This window comes from Marmota flaviventris, chromosome 3 (assembly GCF_047511675.1).
Source record: "Marmota flaviventris isolate mMarFla1 chromosome 3, mMarFla1.hap1, whole genome shotgun sequence".
Lineage (NCBI taxonomy): Eukaryota > Metazoa > Chordata > Mammalia > Rodentia > Sciuridae > Marmota > Marmota flaviventris.
The window spans coordinates 120,990,373-121,013,158 of record NC_092500.1 but is presented as its reverse complement, the minus strand read 5'-3'; the positions used below and the strand labels follow the sequence as shown (position 1 = coordinate 121,013,158).

The following is a 22,786-nucleotide window of genomic DNA, read 5'->3' as shown; positions in this document are numbered from 1 at the left end:
TAGAATGTTCCTGTTCTCCTTACAATTTAGGGGGAAGGACAGAGACCACATCAGTGTAAAATCCAAACTCCCAAGTAAATTAGCTAAAGACTGACATCTGCTATGCTGAAAGGGAGAGGTCCAGCAAGGTAAGGCCCCTGGTGGTCAGGGGATGGAGTGGGAAAGGGCACTTTCATGCTTTCCCCTAACCCTGGCTGCAGAAAATTTCAGGAGGAAGCAGTAGCTGGGAGCGGATGGTCGGGGAGGGACGCAGAGCAGAGCCAGGTCTAGGCGCGCGTACAGACATGCCTGCCTGCCCCCACACGCAGAGCTCACAGGCTGCCGCCCCTACACAATGACACGCGCACCCTGGCAGTTTACAGCATCGTCACACACCCCTTCACCGCCCACTCAGACCAGGACCCCAGAATACACTGGATACTCTGCAGAACCTGCCAGCTGCAGGCCCTGCCAGCCCTCCCTCTCCTCTGGGGTTGGGTTTTTCCAGCCGGAGCCTCACTCCGTCTACCGCAATCTCTGGAAATTGGTGTCTGACGTGGCTGCTCCTGCCCATTATTTATTTATTTCTTCTTTTCTTCCTGCTGAGACCCTCCTGTCAGAAGGGGAGCTGCAATCCAGGCACGAAGATAGGCAGGAAGCTGCAGGGAGACACAGCTGCAGAGAGGACACAGGAAGGCCCCCTCCGAAGCCCCTGCCTGGCTCACCCAGAGGGGGGCCATGAGCTCCCAGCAGGAGGCCAGGAGAGATGAGGAAGACACCAGGAGGAAGGGACAGGAAGCAGAGCTGCGGGACCGAGCCCACCTGGGCCAGCAACGACGGCTCAAACAGGCCACTCAATTCCTCCACAAGGACTCCGCTGACCTGCTCCCCCTGGACAGCCTCAAGAGGCTCGGCACCTCCAAGGATTTGGTGAGGCGGCCCTCTCCCCACCCCATGGCCAAGGAAGTCCCTGTCCCTTTCTCTCCACCTCCCCACATCCTGAGGAGGGTGGTTGGGAGGACCAGAAAGTGTAGATCCTCAACCTTCAGGTTCCCTCTCCCTTGCTGAGAAGGGGGAGAAAAGATCCGGCCACCTCGAGGGGCTTCACTCTGACCATTCCCAGGCTCTCTGCTGGGGCTGTTCCTGTGACTTGGCAGCCCTGTGGGGCCCACTGTCATTGCTCAGCTGCCCCTATCTTGCCACCCAATAGCCCAAGGCTTATCTTGGGGGGTGATGGGGAGCTATGCTGTTTAGGGGTAGAGGCTTAGGGGACCCAGGAATCCTGTGGAGCAGTCATTCAAGGCCAGGAAGCCTAGAGGACTTATCATTTTAGGGCTGTGACTTCCCTGTTCTCCCCCAAACAGACTTCTTCATACCTGCACATTCATTTACCTTTCCCCTTCAGAATTAAAACATCAAGGGCCTCCATACTTTTAGGGCATCAAGGTTTCATATGGCTTCTTGGTCCCCATGAGTGTCCTCTCCCTCACTTCTGAGTGAAATGGCCCTACCAGGTTCTCTCCCCCTCTAGTAACTTTGGCCCCCACAGGGAATGGAACAGGGGAGTTAATGATGAGGAGGTGAGGGAATCCTGGGCCAACTGCATATCCAGTCATCCTCTGAGAAGTGATGGTTAAGTGCATGGACTTTGGAGTCACCTTGCTTGTGATCAAATCCTGGCTTTGCCACTTACTAATTTGGACAAGTTATTTTATGTCTCTGTGCCTTAGTTTCTTCGCGTGTTAAATGAGAACATCAGGTAATCCAGTGACTCCAGAGGCTGAGGTAGGAGGATCATAAATTCGAGGCCAACCTGAGCAATTTATCAAGACCCTATCTCAAAAGAAAATGAAAAGGGATGGGAATGCAGTTCACCAGTACACAGCACCCCTGGATTCAGTCCCCATTACTAGAAAAAAAAATGAGAAATTTATTAGCACCTATCTCCTAGGGTGCTGTGAGTTATATGGGCCAATACATATTAAGCACTTAGGAGTGTGCCTCACTAGTAGCAGTAGAGAAATGTGATTATTATTCCTCTGGCTCTATTCCACTTAGCCTGAGAGATAAAGTAAGCCTGAGAGAGGGAGGGTCCAGAAGATATAGAACTATATTTTATTGAAGTAAAAACCTCTTCTTGGGAAGCTGGAAGCAAATGCAGCCCTCACTGCCTTTCCTGACCTAGCCCTACCTTTCCCTTATTCTCCCAGCTTGAATTTCCCCCTCCAGGGACACAGCCCAGAGGTCAGGCAATGCCCTAGCTCCATTGTAACAGCCCCCACTGAGGAAAAGTGATCAGATTAACTGAACTTTGAGTTCAGAGAACAGCCAGGGTTGGTCCCCCTTGCAAACACAGTGAGCACAGCTGAGAAAAGGGATGGAGTAGGGAAGCAGGTTCTCATCTCCTGAGGGCTAGGACTCTGCATCTATTGGGGACCATCCTACATCTATGCTATTCTAGAGTGGTGATTCCAGCTTCTGGGCTTCTCATTTCTGCCCTTTGCCTTGGTACCTCCTGAGTTGACCTCTAGCATTACCTCTTATGGCTTTGGGAGTGAAGATGCCATTGGTTGGGAGGTCCCACTGTCTCTCTCCCTGGGATAGCTCGGGATCAAACTGCACACAATGTGGGAGAGGCCTGGAGCCTGGAGCCATTGTGGGAAACGTGGAAGATGGGAACTGCTGAACTCCCCCCCCCTCCTTTTTATTTCAGCTGGTTCAGAACTCAGTGCACTTTTCCCAGAGCTGGCAGCTTGCTGCTGGGAGGCAACCTCTAGAGCCCCATGAGGCCAAGAGTATAAAAACAATCCCAGGCTCCCAAAGAGAGAGGGCAGGTGGAGGAGCATGTGGAGCCTGGGAGAGCAGTCATTCTTCAGCAAGCGCTTACTGAGTACCTACTGGATGTCGAGTAAAGCCCTGGTATACAAACATGAGAAACAGACCTGACCTCAAAGACTCTCCAGGGTAGTGGGGGAGTGAAATCCAGAAATAACATCTATGAGAAACATAACCAAGAGAGATAGGAGCAGGGGGAGGAACAGGAAGAGTCCAGAGAGGGTACCCTGGAGGAGGTCGATCCTGCGCTAATTACAGAGTACACATGGAATCTCAGGTGCAAAATAAGAACCATTCTTCTGAATCCAGCATGTTGAGTCAGGCACCAGTTTGGCCTAGGGAAGAATGAGGAAGCGGGGTTTCAGGGAGAAGGAGTGAGCAGGAGTGAAGGTATGGAGGTGAAGTGGAAAATTCAGACAGCACCCAGGTCATCTGGATCATCACCTTGAATGGATACACAGCTCACCTGGGTTTTGCTAAAGTGAGGTTCTGGGATTGGGAGTGTGGTTCAGTGGTAGAGCATTTGCTTGGCATATGTGAGGTCCTGGGTTTGATCCCCAGCACTGCAAAAAGATAAAACCCCAAAAGCCAGCTTTGATTGACTAGGTCTGAGATTTCTGCATTTTAAGCAGGCTTCTATATGCTTTTTAAAGCCGCTGCTTTGGGGACCACACTTTGGGTGGCAGGGTTTTTGATAAGTCAGTCTGGAAGCCTAGAGCTGGTGTATTGGGAAGGCCACAGTGCCAGAGGCAGGTGCTTGTGAACTGAGGCCCAGTGACTTAGATGAGCTATGGGGAGGCTAAGGAAAGTAGTAACAGAAAGCAGTGCCAGACCCTACAGACAGGAGGGCAAACTGGTAGAATCTAGGAAGTGACTGGACAGGGTGAAGGTGCTAGTGGATGAGGGAAAATACTAGCAAGGGTGAACACTAGCATCCCAGTTCTGAAGACTTCATTGCTTCTTTCCATCACACCATCTGGGATCTGCAGCCCATTTTGGGAAGAGGACAGAAAGGAAAAAAAAAAAAAAAAAAAAGACAGAATTAGTCCTCTCCCCCATCTCCACAAAAGGGTATACTTAAGACCCAAGTTCCTCCAAGCCTAACAGTAATTCCTGGAATGTCCCTTTAGCCAATAGGTCAATCTAACCTAGAATGGGTCATTTTCCTCTTTCCATTTCCTCATTGCTGAAAAACCTAACGGGGTCCCAAAACAATGGCATGATCTGATCCTGGGTTTCATTTTGCTATAAACATCTGGTTGATGGAGTCCTTGGTTGGCTCCTTTCCTTTTCTTTCTTTCGTTTTATTTTGGTGGTACTGAGGATTAAACCCAGGGTCTTACTCATTAGGCTAATGTTCTACCACCCAGTTGTATCCCTAGTCCTGCTCTGTCATTGTCTGAGATGTGGGTTTGGTGTGGGTGAGCACTCTAGGGTATGTAAAATAGGGGAACTGAGTGGCCTAGATACTTGAGCTTACACCTGTCTGCCTGTCTCATTTTGTCATGGAGCCAGCAGCCGCACAACGTGATCCAAAGACGTCTGATGGAGGGGAATCAGAGTCGGCTTCAGGGGGAGTCTCCCTTAGTGCAGGCCCTGGTTCATGGCCAGGACAGCAAGAGGAAGACCAGTGGGACAGAGATTCCAGCTCTTCTGGTCAACTGCAAGGTGAGAGGCCTTCTAGGGCACTGATCTTAACAAACCTCCCTGAGCAGCTCACTTTGTTCTTCTTTCTGCCCTGACTGGCAGGGAAAAGAGACAGGAAGGGCAAAAGGGCACTTCTCCCCTATCCTGGACCTAAAACAAGTTCTCTGTCTTCTTTTTTCTCTGTTTCAACCCATCTTTTCTCCCGCAATTCCATCTGTTATCACCACAATATCATTTCTCTCCTGAAATTGTAATATTTACATGTGAAAACTTAAGTCCTCTTCAACTGCTCTACATATCTGAAGGGTGCATGCATGTATGGGAAATGCATTCTCCCAGGAAAAGCTCCTATGTTCCCTGGCATCTCTAGAGCCACTGAAACACCCACTATTGAATTGTTCCCAATAAATGTTCTTCTACTCTTCTGCCCAGAGAGCTCTCTTCCTGTTCTCCAATCACTCTGTCCAAGTTCTGCAGTCCTTTAAGGCCCAGCTCAGATGTTACCTCCTACTTGAGAGATTTATTGATGCCCCAAGGAGGAAATAGCTTTCCTCCCTCTCAACTTCTAAAAGACACTTGACTCAATCTTCTCACAGACTTTAGAACTTTCTACGAGGCTGTGGGTGTAGCTCAATGGTAATGCACAAGGTCCTGAGTTCCATCCCCAGTGTTTCAAAAACAAAACAAAAAACCCCTCAAACCAAAAACACCTTTGTACCAGAGTTATATTTTACTTTCTTTACATTCCTGAAGAACAGTATTCACTGATGTACTTTCCAGCAGCATATCTTCTGCATTGTAGATGCTTAATAAATATTTTGAATGAGAAAACTACGTGTGTGTGTGTATCAAAGTGTATAGCCAAATGTCTGTAAATATCCCAAAGAAAGCAAACTTGTCTTCCATTATTTGCAGTGGTGAACCTCTTGGTTACTCACATCTAAGTTTCCTGATAAGGGATTCCAGTCTCATCCCTCCTCTATTCCTAACCAGGAGGCCTCAACCTCACGAGAATTTCTCTAAGCAAACATCACCATTTCTGGCCAAATCATTCCCAACTTATGGACTCACTGTGTGGCTCTGCTTCTTTTCTGATTTCTTTACCGGAGAGACAGTTTTGCTTCAATTATAACTCCCATAAAATTTCCTTTTGAAGACTCAGTTCATTCCCTATGTTCATTTTTAAGAGAACCATCAAAGCCGGGAAAGCTGAAGCCTTAACCCCAATCATTATTTTTTTAAGTCCAGGGATTGAACCTAGGGATGCTTAACCACTGAGCAACATCCCCAGCCCCTTTTTATATTTTATTTAGAGACAGGGTCTCACTGAATTGCTTAGAGCTTTGCTAAATTGCTGAGACTGGCTTTGAACTCAATGATCCTCCTGCCTCAGCATCCTGAGCTGCTGAGATTACAGGCATGTACCACTGCACCCAGCAACCCAACTCCAATCCTTCTTCCCGAGAAACTCACTGATCCACCCAAATTCTTCTTTTTTAGTGCCAGGACCAGCTGCTTAGAGTGGCTGTGAACACAGGAACCCAACACAATCAGATCTCCACTGGATGTCTCAGCCGCCTAGGGTAAGAGTGTGGTCCACATGAATGAATGGGGATGGGGTTTCTTTTTGGAGTGATGAAAATATTCTCAAATAAGCTAGTGATAATTGCACAACTCTGTGAATATACTAAAAACCACTGAACTGGGGCTGGCTCATGGCTCAATGGAAGAGCCTTGACTAGCAGACAGTGAGATTTGATCCCAGCACTACAAAAAACAAAACCCCAAACTACATACTTTAAAAAAGTGAATTTTAGTTAGGTGCAAAGAGGTATATGCCTGTAACTCCAGCTACTCAGGAGGCTGAGGCAGGAGGATTGCAAGGTGAAGGTCAGCCTGGGCAACTTAGGGAGATTCTGTCTCAACTTTAAAATAAAATAAAATAAAAAGGAATGGGATTTAGCTCAGAGGTAGAGCACTTGCCTAGCATGTGTGTGCACACATGCAAAGAATGAATTTTATGATACATGAATACTATCTCAATAAAGCTGTTATTAAGTTTTTGGCAGTGCTGGGGATTGAACCTAGAAATCTTGCACATGCTAAGAAAGCACTCTACCACTAAGCTACACCCCAAGTCCAGCAAGTACATATTTATTTAAATACTTTTTTTTCTTTTTTATGGTGCTGGGAATTGAACCCAGGATCTCAAACATGCTAGGCAAGTATTCTACTGAGTCACATTCCTAACACCCCAAAAAGTGGGTTGGAGGCTCAGGCAGGGAATATAAAGATTTAGACTCCATGTGGTATCAGGGATTGAATGAGAATAAATCAGTAGTAGCCAATTAATGGGGTTGGGAGTAAGAGTGTGGAGTCCATGGTGGCCATAACACTTGTTTCCTAACCACAGGTTAGGGAAGAGGGTTCTGAAAGCCCCAGGTGGGGACATGGCACCTGGGCCAACCCAGGTGGAGCAGCTGGAGCTCCAGCTAGGGCAGGAGAAGGTGGCATGCTCAGCCCAGGTGGTGGGTAAGTTCTCCCTTTGCCAACAGCCTTTTGTCACCTCTCCTACCTTTCTCTTCTGGGCATGGCAAAGGCAGTTTCAGCCACTGCCAGTCCCCAAGGATGCTCTGACTGTCCTGAGCTTTGTGCCAGTATTCTCAGACCTGCTATTGGGGTGGGCAGGGAAGGAGGAAGTGCCGAGAGGGCGCAGCAGTGACCATGATGCAGCCTCTCATTTTTCAATGGTTTCTGCAGATGTTGACAGTCCTGAATTCTGCCTGGGCCTGCAGACTCTGCTCTCCCTCAAGGTAAGGTGACCATACTTGGGGCCCGATCCAAAGTATAGAAAGAGGCAGAAAGCACAGAGTGGAAGTGAAGGTCAGGCTCTGAGGGAAAAGTCAAGAGAACTGGGTTCTTCCCTGACAGGGGTCCAGGTATATGGGAAGCAGAGAGAGCAGCAGAAAGCAGGTGGAAGCTGTGGGAAGTGGAAGGGGGAACACAAGATTGGGTTTCAGACGGGTGACCTCATATCATGGACTCCATACCCCACAGTGCTGCATTGACCTGGAACATGGAGTGCTGCGACTGAAAGCCCCCTTCTCAGAGCTGCCCTTCCTGCCTCTGTACCAAGAGCCTGGCCAGTGACCGCTGTCCCAGTTGGTCCCAGAGGGAAATACCTTGCCTTAGAGGAAGAGCCATGTATGGAGTGGGGACATTATCTGAGCTGGGTAGCTGAGGACTACTGTGTTTGTCCTTCTTCTCACCATCCTGACCTCCGCTGTCCCATTTCTCTCAGTTGGCTGCCTTCCTCTCTGCTTTTCAGTAGCTGCCCTCTGTTTCAGGAAGTTTCCACTAAAGGGCCTATCTCCCACAGCTAGACTGCCATGCTTCTCCAGCCTGGGTCCCTGGCCCTTCTGGCACTTGCTCTTTGGGCACCTACCCTTCTGATTCTGTTCAGAGATGAGTGTGGAAAGACAGTAAATGGAATAATTCAATATAAGGAAGGGAAGTTAGTATAGGAATGTCCAGCCCATAAGGTTGAATACTTTGATTAGTTATATTTTATGGGCTGCAAATGTCTGGGGATGTTTCTGATCAATTGATTACCCCGTGCAAAAACTGAGTATGCCTCTAATACTTACTCTGGATACTTATCCTTCTTTCACTTGCTTTTGTACCCACTGGGCCCCTGAGCTTTGGGACAGTGTTAGGAAGAACCCTGTAGAGAACTGTCTCTACAACCCTGCAAGGTGGACACAATGTTAGGGCTGTCAGTATTCAGACTTAACCTATCCAAGATTCATTCTCTCTCTCTCTTTTTTTTTTTTTGGTACCAGAGATTGAATCCAGGAGCATTTAACCACTGAGCCACATCCCCAGTGCTGCCCCGCTTTTTAAAAAAATTTTACTTAGAGACAGGGTCTTGTTGAGTTGCTTAAGGCCTTGCTAAGTTGCTGAGGCTGGCTTTGAACTCGTGATCCTCCTGCCTCAGTCTCCAGAGCCACTGGGATTACAGGCAGGCACCACTGTGCCCTGCTTCATTCTTATTTCTAGAACTATCCACCTCATTAAGCCTTCTTCGTACTCCTCTCATGTCTTCTGAGCTTGAGCTTGTCTTGTCCTGGAATTAGTGGCTTTCTATCTCCCTGCCAGACTTGGAACCAAGGCAAAAAGACAAAGGCTCACACTGATTTTTCTGTGAAGAGCAGAATCCAAATCTTAAGAAGTTAGATGCCTGAGTGTCTTTCTGGCTGTTCTAACTCTCTCAAATCATGGTTGGGGTAGAGAAAGACAGCGATATCTAACCCAAACTAAGGAACTAGGACCATTGGGCTGGAAACTAAATCTTTAGTGTCGGGTAGATTAGAGAAAAAACAGGATGCAAGGAGCCACCTTGTGGCCCTTGGTCTTATCTTTTCAACTGACTCCCTGGCCGTCAAAAGAAGGGAAGGCTTGCTTAGCATATTTGTCATAGTGCCTGGTCTTAAAACTCCTAAAGGACTGCCTCTCCTTCACTGTCTTGCTCTATGACCTCTACCTCTTTCCCTGTCTTTCCTGCTGCTTCTGTGATTGCAGACCCAGGCCCAAGGCAGGCCGTGACTTAGCTACTTCTCCATTTGAATAAACACTTGTTTCTCTATGCTGTGTTGTTTTCTGGTCCTCCTCCCGCCTACTGAAAGATGAATGGTAACTTGGTCCCTATTGGCTTATGGGAAGGAAAAGTGAATAGGGTCCTTCCCCAGGTTGACCCATTGGGTTAGTCCAATGGAGAGCAATGGCTTGTAAAATACACTCAGTACAAATGCACACACACAATTTTGACAAAACAATACTTATCTATACTGTGAGCAGTGGATTCTGATATTTTCTATTTTACTTTATTCTATTCTAGTTCATTTATTTCAGATATGCTGGCCACAACCCACCCAATGATTACAATGTACAACTTGAAAAACACAGACTTAGAGAAGAGAAACAAGAGCAGAAAGAATATAAATTACCCAATATATAATTCTAATCAGAAACCTTCATCAGACTGTAAACATAGCACCATGACATAGACAATAAAGTGGGGGGAAACAAGTGGGTGGGGGAGATGGGAGCAAGGCCTATCAAGCTGTGCAATACTTAAGACTATGGCAGGGCAGGAGGTATCACTCAGTGGTAGAACATTTGCCTAGCATGTATGAGGCTCTGGGCTCAGTCCCCAGCAGCACCAAAGAAAAAGAAAAATAGCAAAGTAAGAAAATACGGGCTCAGCTGCTTCAGTAAATGGAGAAAAATCATCTCAGGGTTGCTAGGACTACAAATAAGATTACACTGTAAAATGAAAGACCCCTCTAAACAAAACAAAGAATTCGCCATTCCTGTACTAATTACTAATGTCAATGAGATGGAGCTGTGCCATGAAATACGGTACTTAGGATTGGGTGGTGGATTCCCTACATCCACTGCTTCCCTGAATCTGAAGTCTGGTTTCCTTATGGGTGCTGGGGCCATGCAAAAGATCTATACTCTGTCTTCATAGACACATCTGTTTTCTGCATAGTGAGGGTAGGGAGCTCAGGGATGAGGCAGTGGTGTCCTGAATGATTTTGAATAAGGTCAAGATCTCATGATCCACTTGGCTGATGTGGTGGATGTGGTCCATAAAGAAATGGGCTGAGGGTCACCTTGTCTCTTCTTTCACCAAAAAGACTGAGAGGTCTCTAGTTCAAGGTCACCCTAGGGTTGCTGCCATCCTTCCATGTCAAGACTCAAATCCTGCTCCTCTGTAATAATACATTCCCTATCCTGCCAACATTACAGATACATTTGGGGGTGGGAGTGGGGGTTCAGAAAGATCCTTCACCAGACAGGAGGCCAGTCCCAGCTAGGTGGGATCCTGGAGGCTTGAGGGAGCACATGGTAGTGGCTGGTCCGGATGGTAGAGAGTTTGGTGAAGCAGGGCTCGGGCTGCAGGGAGGTCATCAGGATCTGAGGGCCAAAAAGGGGCTGGTAAGAGACTGTGGGTTTCCTGGGTACCTGGTCCCTGTCTCTCCTGGGACTCACCCATCCCCAGCTCCTGCAGGAGGCTGTGGTACTCAGGTTCAGCTTCTAGCAGTTTCAGCAGATTGGTGGACTCCATCCGTTCCAGCTGTACCTCCCAGTAAACATAGATCTTCTGGTTAAAAGTGACGTACACGAGGCAGGGGCTATTACGGCCCTCTTTGCAGGCGTACAGGCCTGGAAGATGTGGGTAATGAGACAAAGGTCAAGTTGGAGTCCCCGTAGGAAGGCAAGAGCAAGACTCAACATCAGAATCAGCAGTTTTGGCTCTCCCACAGATGTCAAGCAACAAAGGCCCTCTTTCTATTTTTTCTCTATTGGGAACTCAGTAAAATGGGAAAACAAAGAAAATATTTGCCCTATCCCAAGTATAGAAAAATTATAGTAAAAAAACAGGCAGAACAGCACCCAAAAAAGTGGTATTTATTGATTTTTCCATCTTAGTGATGTTTCTAGAGTAATGAGGGACATCCTTGCTAGTTTAACAGATAGGTTAGTAAAATGTGATCAGAAAGAAAAGTTTCTCTTAGGTGTCAATCCTTTTTTTCAAAGTATATATGTCAACCTTTCAAGTCACTGGACTTGTATTCCAGAGAATGGTTCAGTTTTTATCATTTTAAAATAATATTTAGTTTTGTAGTGCTACAGAGGAAACCAAGGGCCTCGTGCATTCTGGGTAAGGATCCTACCACTGAGGTACACTCTAGCTTTTTACCATTTCAGTCATCAGACATATCCCCTAGTCACCCAAAGAGCTAGCGCTACTTCCCCAGGTCCCTGATTTGATAATAATGAGAATGCTCTGGGAGAATTTTCTTCACAGAGTTCTGGCAAGTTCAGATAGAAAAGAACTATCTAATGTCTTCTCACATTCCAGAAAAATAGATGATGAGAATCTTCTTATTCTTGAAAATATTCATAGATGGAGACTGTTAGAGTCTGTAAACAAGTCAAAATAACACCTGGCATTTTGCCAGGGGAATGTTAGAGTTCGTAAGAAATGTTAGAGTCTGTAAACAAGTCAAAATAACACCTGGCATTTTGCCAGGGGAATGTTAGAGTTCGTAAACAAGTCTGGATGGTGCCTGGCAAAATGCCAGAGGGAGTGGTTTGAGAAGTAACAAAAGCAAGCCATTAAGTGTGGAGATTCCTTATTGGTTGACTGATGTATCTAGTTTATGCTAATTAGATAAGCTGTGTGGAATGTATAAATACTGCTCCTGTCCTGCAATAAACGGCTCCTACTCCTGCTGTATCAATGCACACAAGTTGTTCGTCACCCCCCGGTTATTTTGCTGCAGCCGGACTGCGGCAGGAGACCTTATTATCTTTTAATTTTTCTTATTTAAAATTGTCAAGATGGGGCTAGGTTGTGGTTCAGGTTGTGGTAGAGCACTTGCCTAGCATGTGTGAGGCACTAGGTTTGATCCTCAGCACCACATAAAAATAAGTAAATAAAATAAAGGTATTGTGTCCATTTACAACTAAAAAAATTAAAAATCTAAAATTGTCAAGGTGGCAACCTAGTACCCATACATCAGCAGCTAATGAAAGAGCTAAAGGACTGAATTGTTTATAAGACTTTCATTAGGGACTATGTCAAGAGTGGAAATGAGAGGCAGACATTTACCTAGCCTATGTAATATGCTTATTTAATACAAATGCACTTAGAGAAGGGTTATGGGGAAGAATCCCACCTGCACAGAAGGCGCGGATATTTTCATCCACTTGGAAGCGAACAACAGTGCGGTTGTAATCGATAATATATGTCTGTCCATCCCAGGCACATGCAACCACCTCTTCATGCCCATTTCCCTGAAAAAGGCCAAGACAAGGATGCAGGAGTGGTGAAGGGGTGTTTTAGAAAAAGATCTAATGATGGGAGCTGGATGAGATATAAAGGACCATGAACTTGGCTCTGGATGGCCAATAGGGAGTTGAGGAAGCACTCCCATGTGCCTGGTACCTGAAGTCAAATAAACCACTTTAAAAAATGCTCACAGCAACTCTATGGAGATGGAAACATTATTCCCTAGTTTAGTCTGAGGAAACTTCAGCTTTCAGAAATAGTCACTTGCCTAATGTCACTCAACTGGAGAGGGGTGAGGCAAGACCCCAAGCCAGGTCTGCCTTCAAAACCATCAAGCATGCACAATAGCAGTGTAAAGTTTAGCCCCCATCTGCCAATTTAGAGGCACAGCATATTAAATAGACTCATATGGAAAAGAAAAAAACTACAAAAAGCACATCTGTATTCGGGACTAACAACTCACTTCTAGACTCTTACAGTAACTTCTTTTTGGGGGGGTTTATTGCTTCTACTGAAAGGTATGGAAATAAGAAATTTTTCCAGCTGCCTAGTAGAGAGAACTTATAAATACTGTGGTGTCAGGAAACACACTAACTCCAGATAACTTGATGTGTCTAAGAGACTTGATTTGAATAGGAGAATGGCTTGATTTAAAAACCATCTCTCCATGAAGGCAGAAATGCTATTCTCCACCATTTCTACTTACTGTGACATCTAACTTTTCTAGGGCGAAAAGTTGGTGATCCACCTGGACTGACCACAGCAGCTTGTCTGCTTCTTCCATAAGCTTCAATGTCCCTATAGGGGGAGACATGGGCTTGGGGTGGGTGGGTCAGGCCACTGAGCAGACCCCACAGGCAAACACCTACCCAATGCAGCCCAGCATTGCTCACCATCCAGGGTGCACAGGGCAAAGAGGCCAGAGCCACCACTCTCAGAACTGTGGCCTGTGGTTGAGAAAAAGGGCCACAATAAGAAAGTGTGAAGGACAGAGTAAGATCAATCTCCAGGATGAGGGGTGGCCTGTGACAGAGAGGGAAGGATGGGACTAGAAATGAGGTCAGGTCTAAGATCTCCTCTCCCTCAGAACTGACCAGCTATCCCTCAGCTCCTTCCCTTCTTCCCCCTCACCCATCCTCACCTTGCTTGATGTTGCCAATCAGGTGAGTGGAGACGTTCTTGTTGTGGATGCGGCCAGAAGTCTGGTGCAGCACTATATCTCGGGCAGCTGGGGTCTCCCTGTGGGCAGGAGGGAGGTGGGCCAAGAGGGAGGTCAAGTAAGCTGAGTTCTCTGGGTCCTTTGAAGCTGCCATCCCTATAAGTTTCCAGGACTTGAATCAGCTTGGAAACTTATCCCTGACTCTGTCTGGCCCATATGGCAAATAGAAGAGAGCTTGGGCTGCCAGGTAGAAATTTTGGAACCTTGTAGGGCATAGTGGCGCATGCCTATAATCCCAGTGACTCGGGAGGCTGAGACAGGAGGATCTCAAGATCAAAGCCAGTCTCAGCAATGGCGAGGCCCTAAGCAACTCAGTGAGACCCTGTCTCTAAATAAAATACAAAATAGGGCTGGGGATGTGGCTCAGTGGCTGAGTGCCCCTGAATTCAATCCCCAATACCAAAAAAAAAAAAAAAAAAATTGGAACCTCTTTCAGAAACTCTAAGGTTAAAGCCCAAGATTCCATGGGTCCCAAGTAATTTTCCTTAATGGGGAAAGGTGCTTGGGCTGGGACCTAGATGAAAGAGCTCTGTTAACTGCAGACCTCACTGCCACGTGCCCTCCAGGAGCCCATCTTGCTTCCATGTACCCCACACCATTCACAGTCCATAATTCCTTACCTACTGCCCTCCGTGGCCCCCTCAGAGGTAGCAGGGGACCCAGTATCCTTGTTCCAGGTGCACAGAAGCACTGCATAAGCACAGCCTGGCTGAGATACCATCAATTCAGGAACACCCAGTGGCCCCGGTGTCACCGAGAGACTGTCCACCTGCCAGGAACAGGGGCTTAACTAGGTTGAGGAGAGAATAAAGGGATACTCTGCTGAGAAGAGGGAAGATCTGGGGTGGGGGTCCTAGGAACAGCCCTCCAGCTAGAGGGTAGAAGCAGGAGGAGGAATTCCAGGGTAGTAGGCAGGCGCCATCTCCTCTACACAGACCATCTGTTTTCTGCTGTGTGTGCCGCACTAGGTCCAGCTCCTGCTGCAGTCCATACCATCTCCCTTCGCACTCCTAGTTCTTAGCCCAATATTCCTTTCTCTTTACCACTCATTGGAATTTCTGCTTGACCTTGACTGAAAATGACCCTCTTTGGATCTCTCTCAGCAAAATGATGGTCCCTGCTTCCCTCCTTGGTCCTATCCCATGACATTCTCCCAGAAGCCCTTGCTCTCAGCTCCAGGGTTCTTGTTCTCCAAGCTCAGCCTCTCACCTGACCCTCCAGCATCCATTTCTTGAGGGACACCAGCTGTCCTGTAAGGTGTTCAGTGCCCTCAGCCATCTCTTCCCAGCGGAAGGCCCGTACCACACGGTCTGTGTAGCCCACTACCAGCTCACAATACCCATCTCCATCTGTGGGCACAGGAAACAAGAGGGGCTGAAGCCAAATCTGTCTTGATCAGCTTGAGGCCTAAAAGTACCTTCTTGCAGCCTGTATTCTGCTACCATCTCCACCACTGGTCCCTTTGGTTCAGTGCAACTTTATGCCCAGCTCTCTGTGCTGGTCACCTTGCCTTTCCTTGTGCTCTTAGCAGTTACTCATGCAAATGTCCTGCAGGTCCTATCACTTCTGTCCTCTTACTTCTTACATATGTAGCCAATGTGCCAATTCATTCAAATGTTACCTTCTTAGCATGAACATCCCTGACAATTCCATTTAAAACTGCTACCTCCACCTCGATATGCTTGAAATCTTTGTGTTTTTTTTTTCCTATAGCATTTATTATCACTAATATACTACTGATTTTTTTGTGTGTGCGTGTGTGTATGTGTGTGTGTGTGCTGGGGATCGAACCTAGGACCTTGCCCATGCTAGGCAAGCGTTCTACCACTCAGCTATATCCTACTATTTAATTTTCTTATAAAATTTATAGTTTCTTTCCTGTTTTTTCCTAGTAAGGTCCAAGAGGACAGTGATTTTTGTGCGTTTTATTCATTATTGTAATTCTAGAGTCTCAAACAATGCTTGGCTTACACTGTGAACTCAATAACTCTGCATTAAATACACAATAGATGTATAAATGAATATGGACTTCACCCTCATCCTCACCCCAGTCTCTTGGAATCTGTTCTAGTACCCACTGATTCCTACCCGCCCCCACTGCCTGCAAAGGCAGCCATGCCCACCGATGTCGCTGATGAGCATGACCTTGGTATTGGCAGGAATGTGTTGCTTGAAGACTGGACGCTGCTCCTCTCCCATGAATGTCTCATGGTGCCCAGAAGCATCCAGAACCTTGGCAGGTGTCAGGTCAAACAAGTGAAACCAGCCTTCAGCACTCACTGCCACTACCAGGTTCTGGGAGAGACAGAGGTACAGGAGAGATGCACTAGACTGGGGAAGGAGGTATGGGCACAAGCTAAAAATCTAAATATTAGATCTCAGGGGTCAAGGCTGACTTCCACTGAGAGACAGGGATGGAGGGAAGGCCTTAGAGTCCTAACAAAGAATAAGATCCCTGAGAGTCCTCACCTTTCCTTTGTTACACACATCTCCAACTCCAACACAAGTCAACTGCAAGAGAGAAAGGGAGGCTCAGGGAGGTTATAAGGGAGACCATTTCTCCCCTAATCTCTGTGACACAATGAGGAATGAGTTTTATAATTACCATCATTTGCTGAAAACTTGTGCCATGGAATCAACACTGATAGTCTTTATTGACTGAGTTACTGGGCTATAGGTTCAGTTTACCTATATAGCACAATTAAGATTTAAGCTAGGTAAGACAATTTAGGTTTAAAACAAAACAAAATAGAACCCTACATATAATATAGCTAGACTACCATATCTGTAGATGTACCAAATCACCACCCCCATTTGACTACACACTCATGCACCACATAACAATGTTTTGACCACATACACGATGGTGGTCCCATAAGATTACATCACCTAGTGGCATCACAGCTGTCTTAGTTTGTGTTTACATGTTCTATGATATTTGACAATGATGAGAGTTTGATGATGCATTTCTTAGAACATATCCCCGTTGTGAAGTGATACTTGACTTTATATGAACAACTTTAGGCAGCTTCCATAAAGTACCAAGGGACACTCCATAATATAAAAGACAATCCAAGCTTGTCAGGAGGGTTGGGACAGATGAGAGTAGTGCCTGGCACCATTCTCCCTGAGTTAAATGAATCCTAAAGCAGTGGCTGGGCTGAGCCTTTGGGGAGTAAAGACACTGGGGAGCTCTGGCATGGAACTCTCCCTTGCCAATCCCTGCACAGAGTGGATTCTATCTCTATTCCCTCAGACCCAGGGAGGTGAATACTGACCATTCCCTGACAGGTGCAGGTGAGCCATGGCCGGCTGTCGTCATTCTTATACACAGACAGCTTTCCGCTGGTATCTCCCACTACCAGTTCATTTAACTTCAAATAGAGAGAAAAGACTGTTAGGATGAAATCCTGTCAAACCACAGCAAGCTTTTCTCAACTCAGCCCATCCCTGAGAAATCACAAAGTTTCAATTTGTAAATTCAACAACTTTATTAAAAATTCTTTAATGGGGCTGGGATTGTAGCTCAGTGGTACAGGATTTGCCCAGCATATGTGAGGCACTGGGTTTGACTTTCAGCAACATAAATAAATAAATAAATAAATAAGTGTGTGTGTGTATGTATGTGTGTATAAAGGGTTTATCAACATCTAGAAAACATTTTTAAAAAACCCTCAGGAGGCTGAGGCATGAGGATTGCAAGTTTGAGGGTAGTCTTGGCAACTTAGTGAGATCTTGTCTCAAAAATTAAAAAACAAGCTGGGCATGGTGCTGCATGCCTGTAATCACAGAGGCTCAGGAGGCTGAAGCAGGAGGACGGTGAGTTCAAAGCCAGCCTTAGCAACTTAGCGAGGCCCTGCCTCAAAATTTAAAAAGGGCTGGGGATGTGGCTCAGTGGTTAAATACCCCTGGGTTCAATCCCTGGTACCAAAAAAAACAAACAAAGGTTGCTAAGGATGTAGCTCCTGGTAGAGCCTCCCTGAATTTATTCTAATACTGTAGAAAAAAAAAAAAAAGTCCTTTGAGACTGGTAAGGATATAGCTCAGTTGTAGCATCTGCCTAGTTTATGTGAGGCCCTGGGTCCTATTCCCAGCACCAAAAACAAACAGACAAAATCAATTTCCCAGGATTTAAATATTTCCATTTAGGTAGGTGTATGTGTTGGATGCTATATGGAATCTATGATCCTTCCCAGAAAAATTTGACATCTGAACAGCTCTCTGCCCCACATGCCTGACTTCAGCTCTTCTAATTTGTCCATTATAAATGGGACAAAATGGTTTTGAAAACAGCCTAAGATACTGATTTTTTTAAACTTTTCTTTTTTTAAACTTTTTTTTTTTTAAACTTGTACTGGGGATTGAGCCCAGGAATACTCTTCAAGTGAACTATACCTCCAACCCTTTAATTTTTTTTTTTTTTTTAAATTTTGAAATAGGGTCTCATTAAATTGCCATGGTGGGTTTTGATCTTTTTGCCTTAGCCTCTCAAGTAGCTGGATTACAGGCATGCACCATCATGCCTAGTGATATTGAACTCTTGAAGACTCTAACTTCAAACCTTGTATTCAATCAGGAGCTAAATAAAAAGATAAGGTCTGCTCCTGGGGCCTCCCTCCTCTAGGCCTTTGGATCTTGGCAGCATGTGTGAATACAGAAGGGATTCTGGTGACTGAGGGGCAGAGTCTCTGTGCTCTGAGTCTCTGGTGCCCTCAAGTGGTGGCTAGGTTCTGGGTGGGTGGGTGGATGAGGCCACCCCAACATGAAGGTTCTTCCCTATGACTGCTACCTACCTGGGCAGCTGCCCTTTTAGGGATTAACCATGAAAACCAAATGGCTCTAAACTCTATTTCTACAATCAGCTTTATGATTTGCTCTTGGAGGTATAGCTAACCCTACTCCTATTCCCCAAACAGAGAGAACAGAATCTAATCTTAAACTTAGATTCTCAAGAGATTTAACTCTAAGGCAACAAAGAGATCAACAGTAAGGAAGCCAGGTGTGGTGATGCACGTCTATAGTTCCAGCTACTAGGGAGACTGAGGCAGGAGGACTGCTTGAGTCCTGGAGTTCAAAGCCAGCTGGGCAACATAATGAGACATACTGTCTCAAAACAACAACAAAAAGCTGGGCCTGGTGGTGCTCTCCTGTAATCCTGGCAACTTGGGAGACTGAGGCAGGAGGATCAAAAGTTTGAGGCCAGCCTCAGCAAGTCAGTGAGACTCTATCTCAAAATAAAAAATAAAAAAGAACTGGGAGTGTAGCTCAGTGATAAAGAATCCCTGGGTTCCATCCCCAGTACCAAAAGCAAAGCAAAACAAAATAAAACAATAACAACAAAATACCACCAACAATAATAAACATAAGAAAAAGTTAGAAGCAAATTGGGATTTATCAATAATGATTTGACTCTTGGATTTATTTTTTAATAGTTATGGGAATTTCTGGTGAGAATAGTAGATCACAGAATACAAAGATCTTATTTATATGAAACTCTATAGCCAACATTTCAAATATGGCTGCCAAGAAGACTTTTACAGACACCCAGGAGAAAGGGAACACAGTGTTTGGGTTCAGAGTGAAACTGGCTGGATTTAAATCCAGCTCTCTCTGCTTACATTTTTCATTTATAAAACCAGGATAGGGCTGAGGATGTAGCTAGTATTAGAGCACTTGCCTAGCATGAGCAATGCCCTGGGTTCAATCCCCAGCACTGCAAAATAAATAATTAAATAGTAAAAAGGATAATGAGAATATCTACCTCATAAGATTGTGAGAATCGAACCAACAGAGGAAGGCCTTTAGAACAGTGATTGGTTTACAGTGAATACCAATACCAGGTGGAGTTTTAGCCTCTAGTTGAACTCCTCCAAGGATAGGGAATTTGTTAGCATCTTTCATAGAATTAATTTTTATACATTTATTCATCAAATGCCACAATACACAAGTAAAACCTCAATAAATGTTTTATGAACAAACAACAAAGATTTTGTGTGTGTGTGTATGCATGCATTTTTTTTTTTTTTGGTTGCAGAGCTGAGGATGGAATCCAGGGCTTCCTACACACTAGAAAAGTTAAATGAAAGAGAATGCCAGGTCAGTCCTGTAGTTTTCAGGTAAAGCTGGACAACCAGTTGGGGGTACAAAGATAAATGTCAGACTTCCTGCTGAGAAGGAGCTTCCAGTTCTGCCAGGCAAGATGGTGGGGGGTGGGGGGTGGGTGCAAGTGGAGGCTGGTGCACAGACACAGGAAGAAAATCATAAAACAGTGTTGTAGGTACAGTGAGCAAGCAGATGTGAGTCAGCCAGGCAGAGAGTGAATGAGGCAACGTCCTGGGGGAGAAGACATTTCCAGCAGCTAGAATGCTTCCCACCAGATCTCTGTGGATGAGCTTGGTTCTGGCCTCCAGTGGTCACTCACCATTGGATTGGTCAGCAATGTTAAAGGAGGAAGAAATTGGTTTCAAAGAGCTTTAAGCTATGGGTTTAGTAGGCTGAAATCAGTTTTTTTTTTTTTTTTTTTCCCTGTTCCTAAATCTCCAAATGTTAGCTTAGAACCACTAGCAAAAATTCTTTTTTCTCAGTGGTGCCAGGAATTGAATCCAGGGCCTCACACATGTACTCTACTACTGAGTTACAACCCTAAGTATTCCCCCTAACAAAATTTCTATCTCCACTCTGTGGATCAAGTGTTATACCTGACCACTTGCCAGCTGTCTTATTTAGTTGCCCTTCTTTCAATTATATTTATAAATAGCAGGCAAAGCTCTTTAATTTGCTTTGTGTCACATAAACACAATTGCTTTTCTTTCTTCTTCTTCTTTTTTTTTTCTTTTGTGGTGCTGAGGACTGAACTAAGGCTTGGTAAATACTAGATAAGTGCTCTACTACTGAGCTACATTCTAGCCTACAATGTCTTTTTCAATTTGCTTTCTTTCTTTCTTTCTTTTTTTTTTTTTGGTACTGGGGATCAAACCCAGAGGCATTTTACTACTGAGCCACGTCCCCATTTCTTTTTTCTTTTGAGACAGGTATCATTAATTTGCATAGGGCCTTGTTCAAGTTGCCGAGACTGGCCTGCAACTTGTAATACTCTTGCTTCAGACTCCAGTCTCTGGGATTACAGGCATATGCCTACATGCCTGGCTTCAATTTGCTTTCTGAAAATAACAATATTAATTTAATCAAAAAGCACTTGTTGGATGACTATTACGTGCCAGGATCTAAGATGCTGGGAATAAAGCAGTGAAAAAACAGACTTAAAAAAAATTCCTGGCTGGGCTTGGAATTTATATAATCCCAGTGACTCTGGAGACTAAGGTGGGACGATTGCAAATTCGATGACAGCCTCAGCAATGTAGGACTTAAGAACTTAGTGAGACCCTGTCTTCAAATGGAAATAGTAATAATAATTTTTAAAAAGATCTGGGGATGTAGCTCAGTGGTAAAGTGCACCTAGGTTCAATCCCTAGTACATATATATCAAAAGTAAAAATTCTGGCTGGGCAAGGACCTGTTGTTCCAGTTCTCAGAGTACTGCAGAAAGATGGCATGAACCAGGAGTTTGGTGCCAGTGTGGGCAAAACTGCAAGCCCCCTCTCTTTAAAAATAAATAAATAAATAAATTCAATCCTTATGGAACTTACAGTAATGGAGCTAGGTGGGGAAAAAAAAAAGGTAATATAATTTGCAGCTGTCCCTCCTATTTATGAGGGATTAGTTCCAGCTCTTCCCACTTTGTGAATACCAAAATCCAAGTATGCTTGAAGTTCGGGCCGACCTCCCATATACTTAAAATCATTTCTAAAGTGTTATGCAAATAGTCATGCGCTACATTCATTTCAACCAATGGTGGACCACATATATGAAGGTATATACTATGTAGCCTATAGTTGACCATACTATTTAGGTTTGTGTAAGTACACTCTGTGATGTTAGTACAATGAAATCATCTAACAATGTACTCCTCAGAAGCATCCCCTTCATTAAGTGATGCACGATTATAGTTGTTATACAGTATTGCTTAGGAAACAATAACAAGAAAAAAAGTCTATAATTTCAGTTCAGACCCAATTTTTTTTTTCTCCAGATATTTTCTATCCCTGGTTGGTGGAATCCCTAATGCAGAACACTTAGATAGGAAGGGCAGACTGCAATAAAACAGCACTAACAATTAATGAGGGCTGGGGATGTGGCTCAAGCGGTAGCGCGCTTGCCTGGCATGCGTGCGGCCTGGGTTCAATCCTCAGCACCACATACAAACAAAGATGTTGTGTCTGCTGAAAGCTAAAAAAAAAAAAAAAAAAAAAAAAAAAAAAAAAACAATTAATGAGTGTTAGTAGTGTGCCAGGAATTGTTCTACGTGCTTTATCTGTACTGACTTATTTAAACAACGAAAGTAGTAATGATTGCTGAGAAAAAGAAAAATAGATGGAGATTGCTTCTGCAATTCAACAAAGCGTTAACACTTTAAAGATTCCAGTCATCTGTCTCTACTCTGGGTAGGCACTATAGAAACCCGACAGTGTCAAGATAGGGGCAACAAGTTGCCCGACAACAGGAGGCAGAGAAATCCTGTTCTATTCCGGAACATAGTGCAAGAGCAAAGGTGCGTTTACAGCCATGTGAGACAACGCGGGAATGACCAATTCTGCCAGGGTGGGAGGGGTTAGGGAAGTCTGGAGCAGCGGAGTTATATGCAGCGCGGTATCATTTTAAGGTAGTAATCTGAAAGGTGATGCCATGAGGGGAGGCTAACTCGTTAACTAGTCCAGGTATCACGGGAGTTTATCAGGCTCTACCGTGAACAAATTACTGAATTAGGCAGAAGAGAAATAGCTCCCAGGGTATCTGCCTAACTACCCCGGCAGTGACGTCTGGAACGGAAGACATCAATAAAGTTTTCCAGCCAGCGCGCATGCTCACGGCTCACCAGGCGCGCCTCCGGCGGCGGCTTCCTCCCTAGCCCCGCCCCGCGCGGATGCAGGCTGCTTGCGTCCCTTATAGTGAGCATGCACTCACCGCATCGTTATCGACGTCTCCGAGACAGATTGCGTGTGGGAAGAGGCTCCCGCTAAACTCCAGCGCTACGCGCTGCACGTAGCTAACTGACCTCATGGAGCCTCTGAGGGCGGAGGGACCGGGAGCCCGCCAAAAGAACCCCGAACCCCCTCCGACTGCCGAGCGAGCGGAAGGCCACGTAAAGCGGAAAGTTACGTCACCGTCTAAATTTCCAATCCCTG

General features: G+C 45.4%; 2 protein-coding genes across 8 annotated transcripts; one reads left to right on the top strand and one right to left on the bottom strand.

The window, feature by feature from the left end:
• Nrip2 (nuclear receptor interacting protein 2) lies at positions 1-9,087 on the top strand. Of its 3 annotated transcripts, none has more exons than XM_071610316.1 (6): positions 1-128; positions 587-909; positions 4,330-4,482; positions 5,962-6,044; positions 6,875-7,274; positions 7,519-9,087. In XM_071610316.1, the coding sequence occupies exons 2-6, from the start codon at positions 718-720 to the stop codon at positions 7,609-7,611; spliced, it is 921 nt and encodes a 306-aa protein (XP_071466417.1). In that variant the 5' UTR covers positions 1-128; positions 587-717; the 3' UTR covers positions 7,612-9,087. The 3 variants fall into 3 exon arrangements, with proteins under 3 accessions (XP_071466417.1, XP_027806912.2, XP_071466418.1); XM_027951111.3 differs by lacking the exon at positions 1-128 and having other exon boundaries at positions 227-909; positions 6,875-6,993; positions 7,222-7,274; XM_071610317.1 differs by lacking the exon at positions 1-128 and having other exon boundaries at positions 227-909; positions 4,326-4,482.
• On the bottom strand, positions 2,072-22,786 carry Itfg2 (integrin alpha FG-GAP repeat containing 2). 5 transcript variants are annotated; one of them, XM_071610314.1, is made up of 14 exons: positions 22,566-22,650; positions 21,716-21,830; positions 16,823-16,918; positions 16,014-16,055; positions 15,668-15,839; positions 14,754-14,893; positions 14,165-14,334; positions 13,467-13,564; positions 13,219-13,272; positions 13,032-13,123; positions 12,213-12,330; positions 10,519-10,692; positions 10,319-10,443; positions 2,072-3,797 (listed from the first exon to the last, which is right to left on the bottom strand). In XM_071610314.1, exons 1-13 carry the CDS (start codon positions 22,568-22,570, stop codon positions 10,340-10,342), a joined length of 1,380 nt encoding a protein of 459 aa, XP_071466415.1. In that variant the 5' UTR covers positions 22,571-22,650; the 3' UTR covers positions 2,072-3,797; positions 10,319-10,339. The 5 variants fall into 5 exon arrangements, with proteins under 5 accessions (XP_071466415.1, XP_071466414.1, XP_071466416.1 ...); XM_071610313.1 differs by lacking the exon at positions 2,072-3,797 and having other exon boundaries at positions 9,323-10,443; XM_071610315.1 differs by lacking the exon at positions 2,072-3,797 and having other exon boundaries at positions 9,323-10,443; positions 14,165-14,313.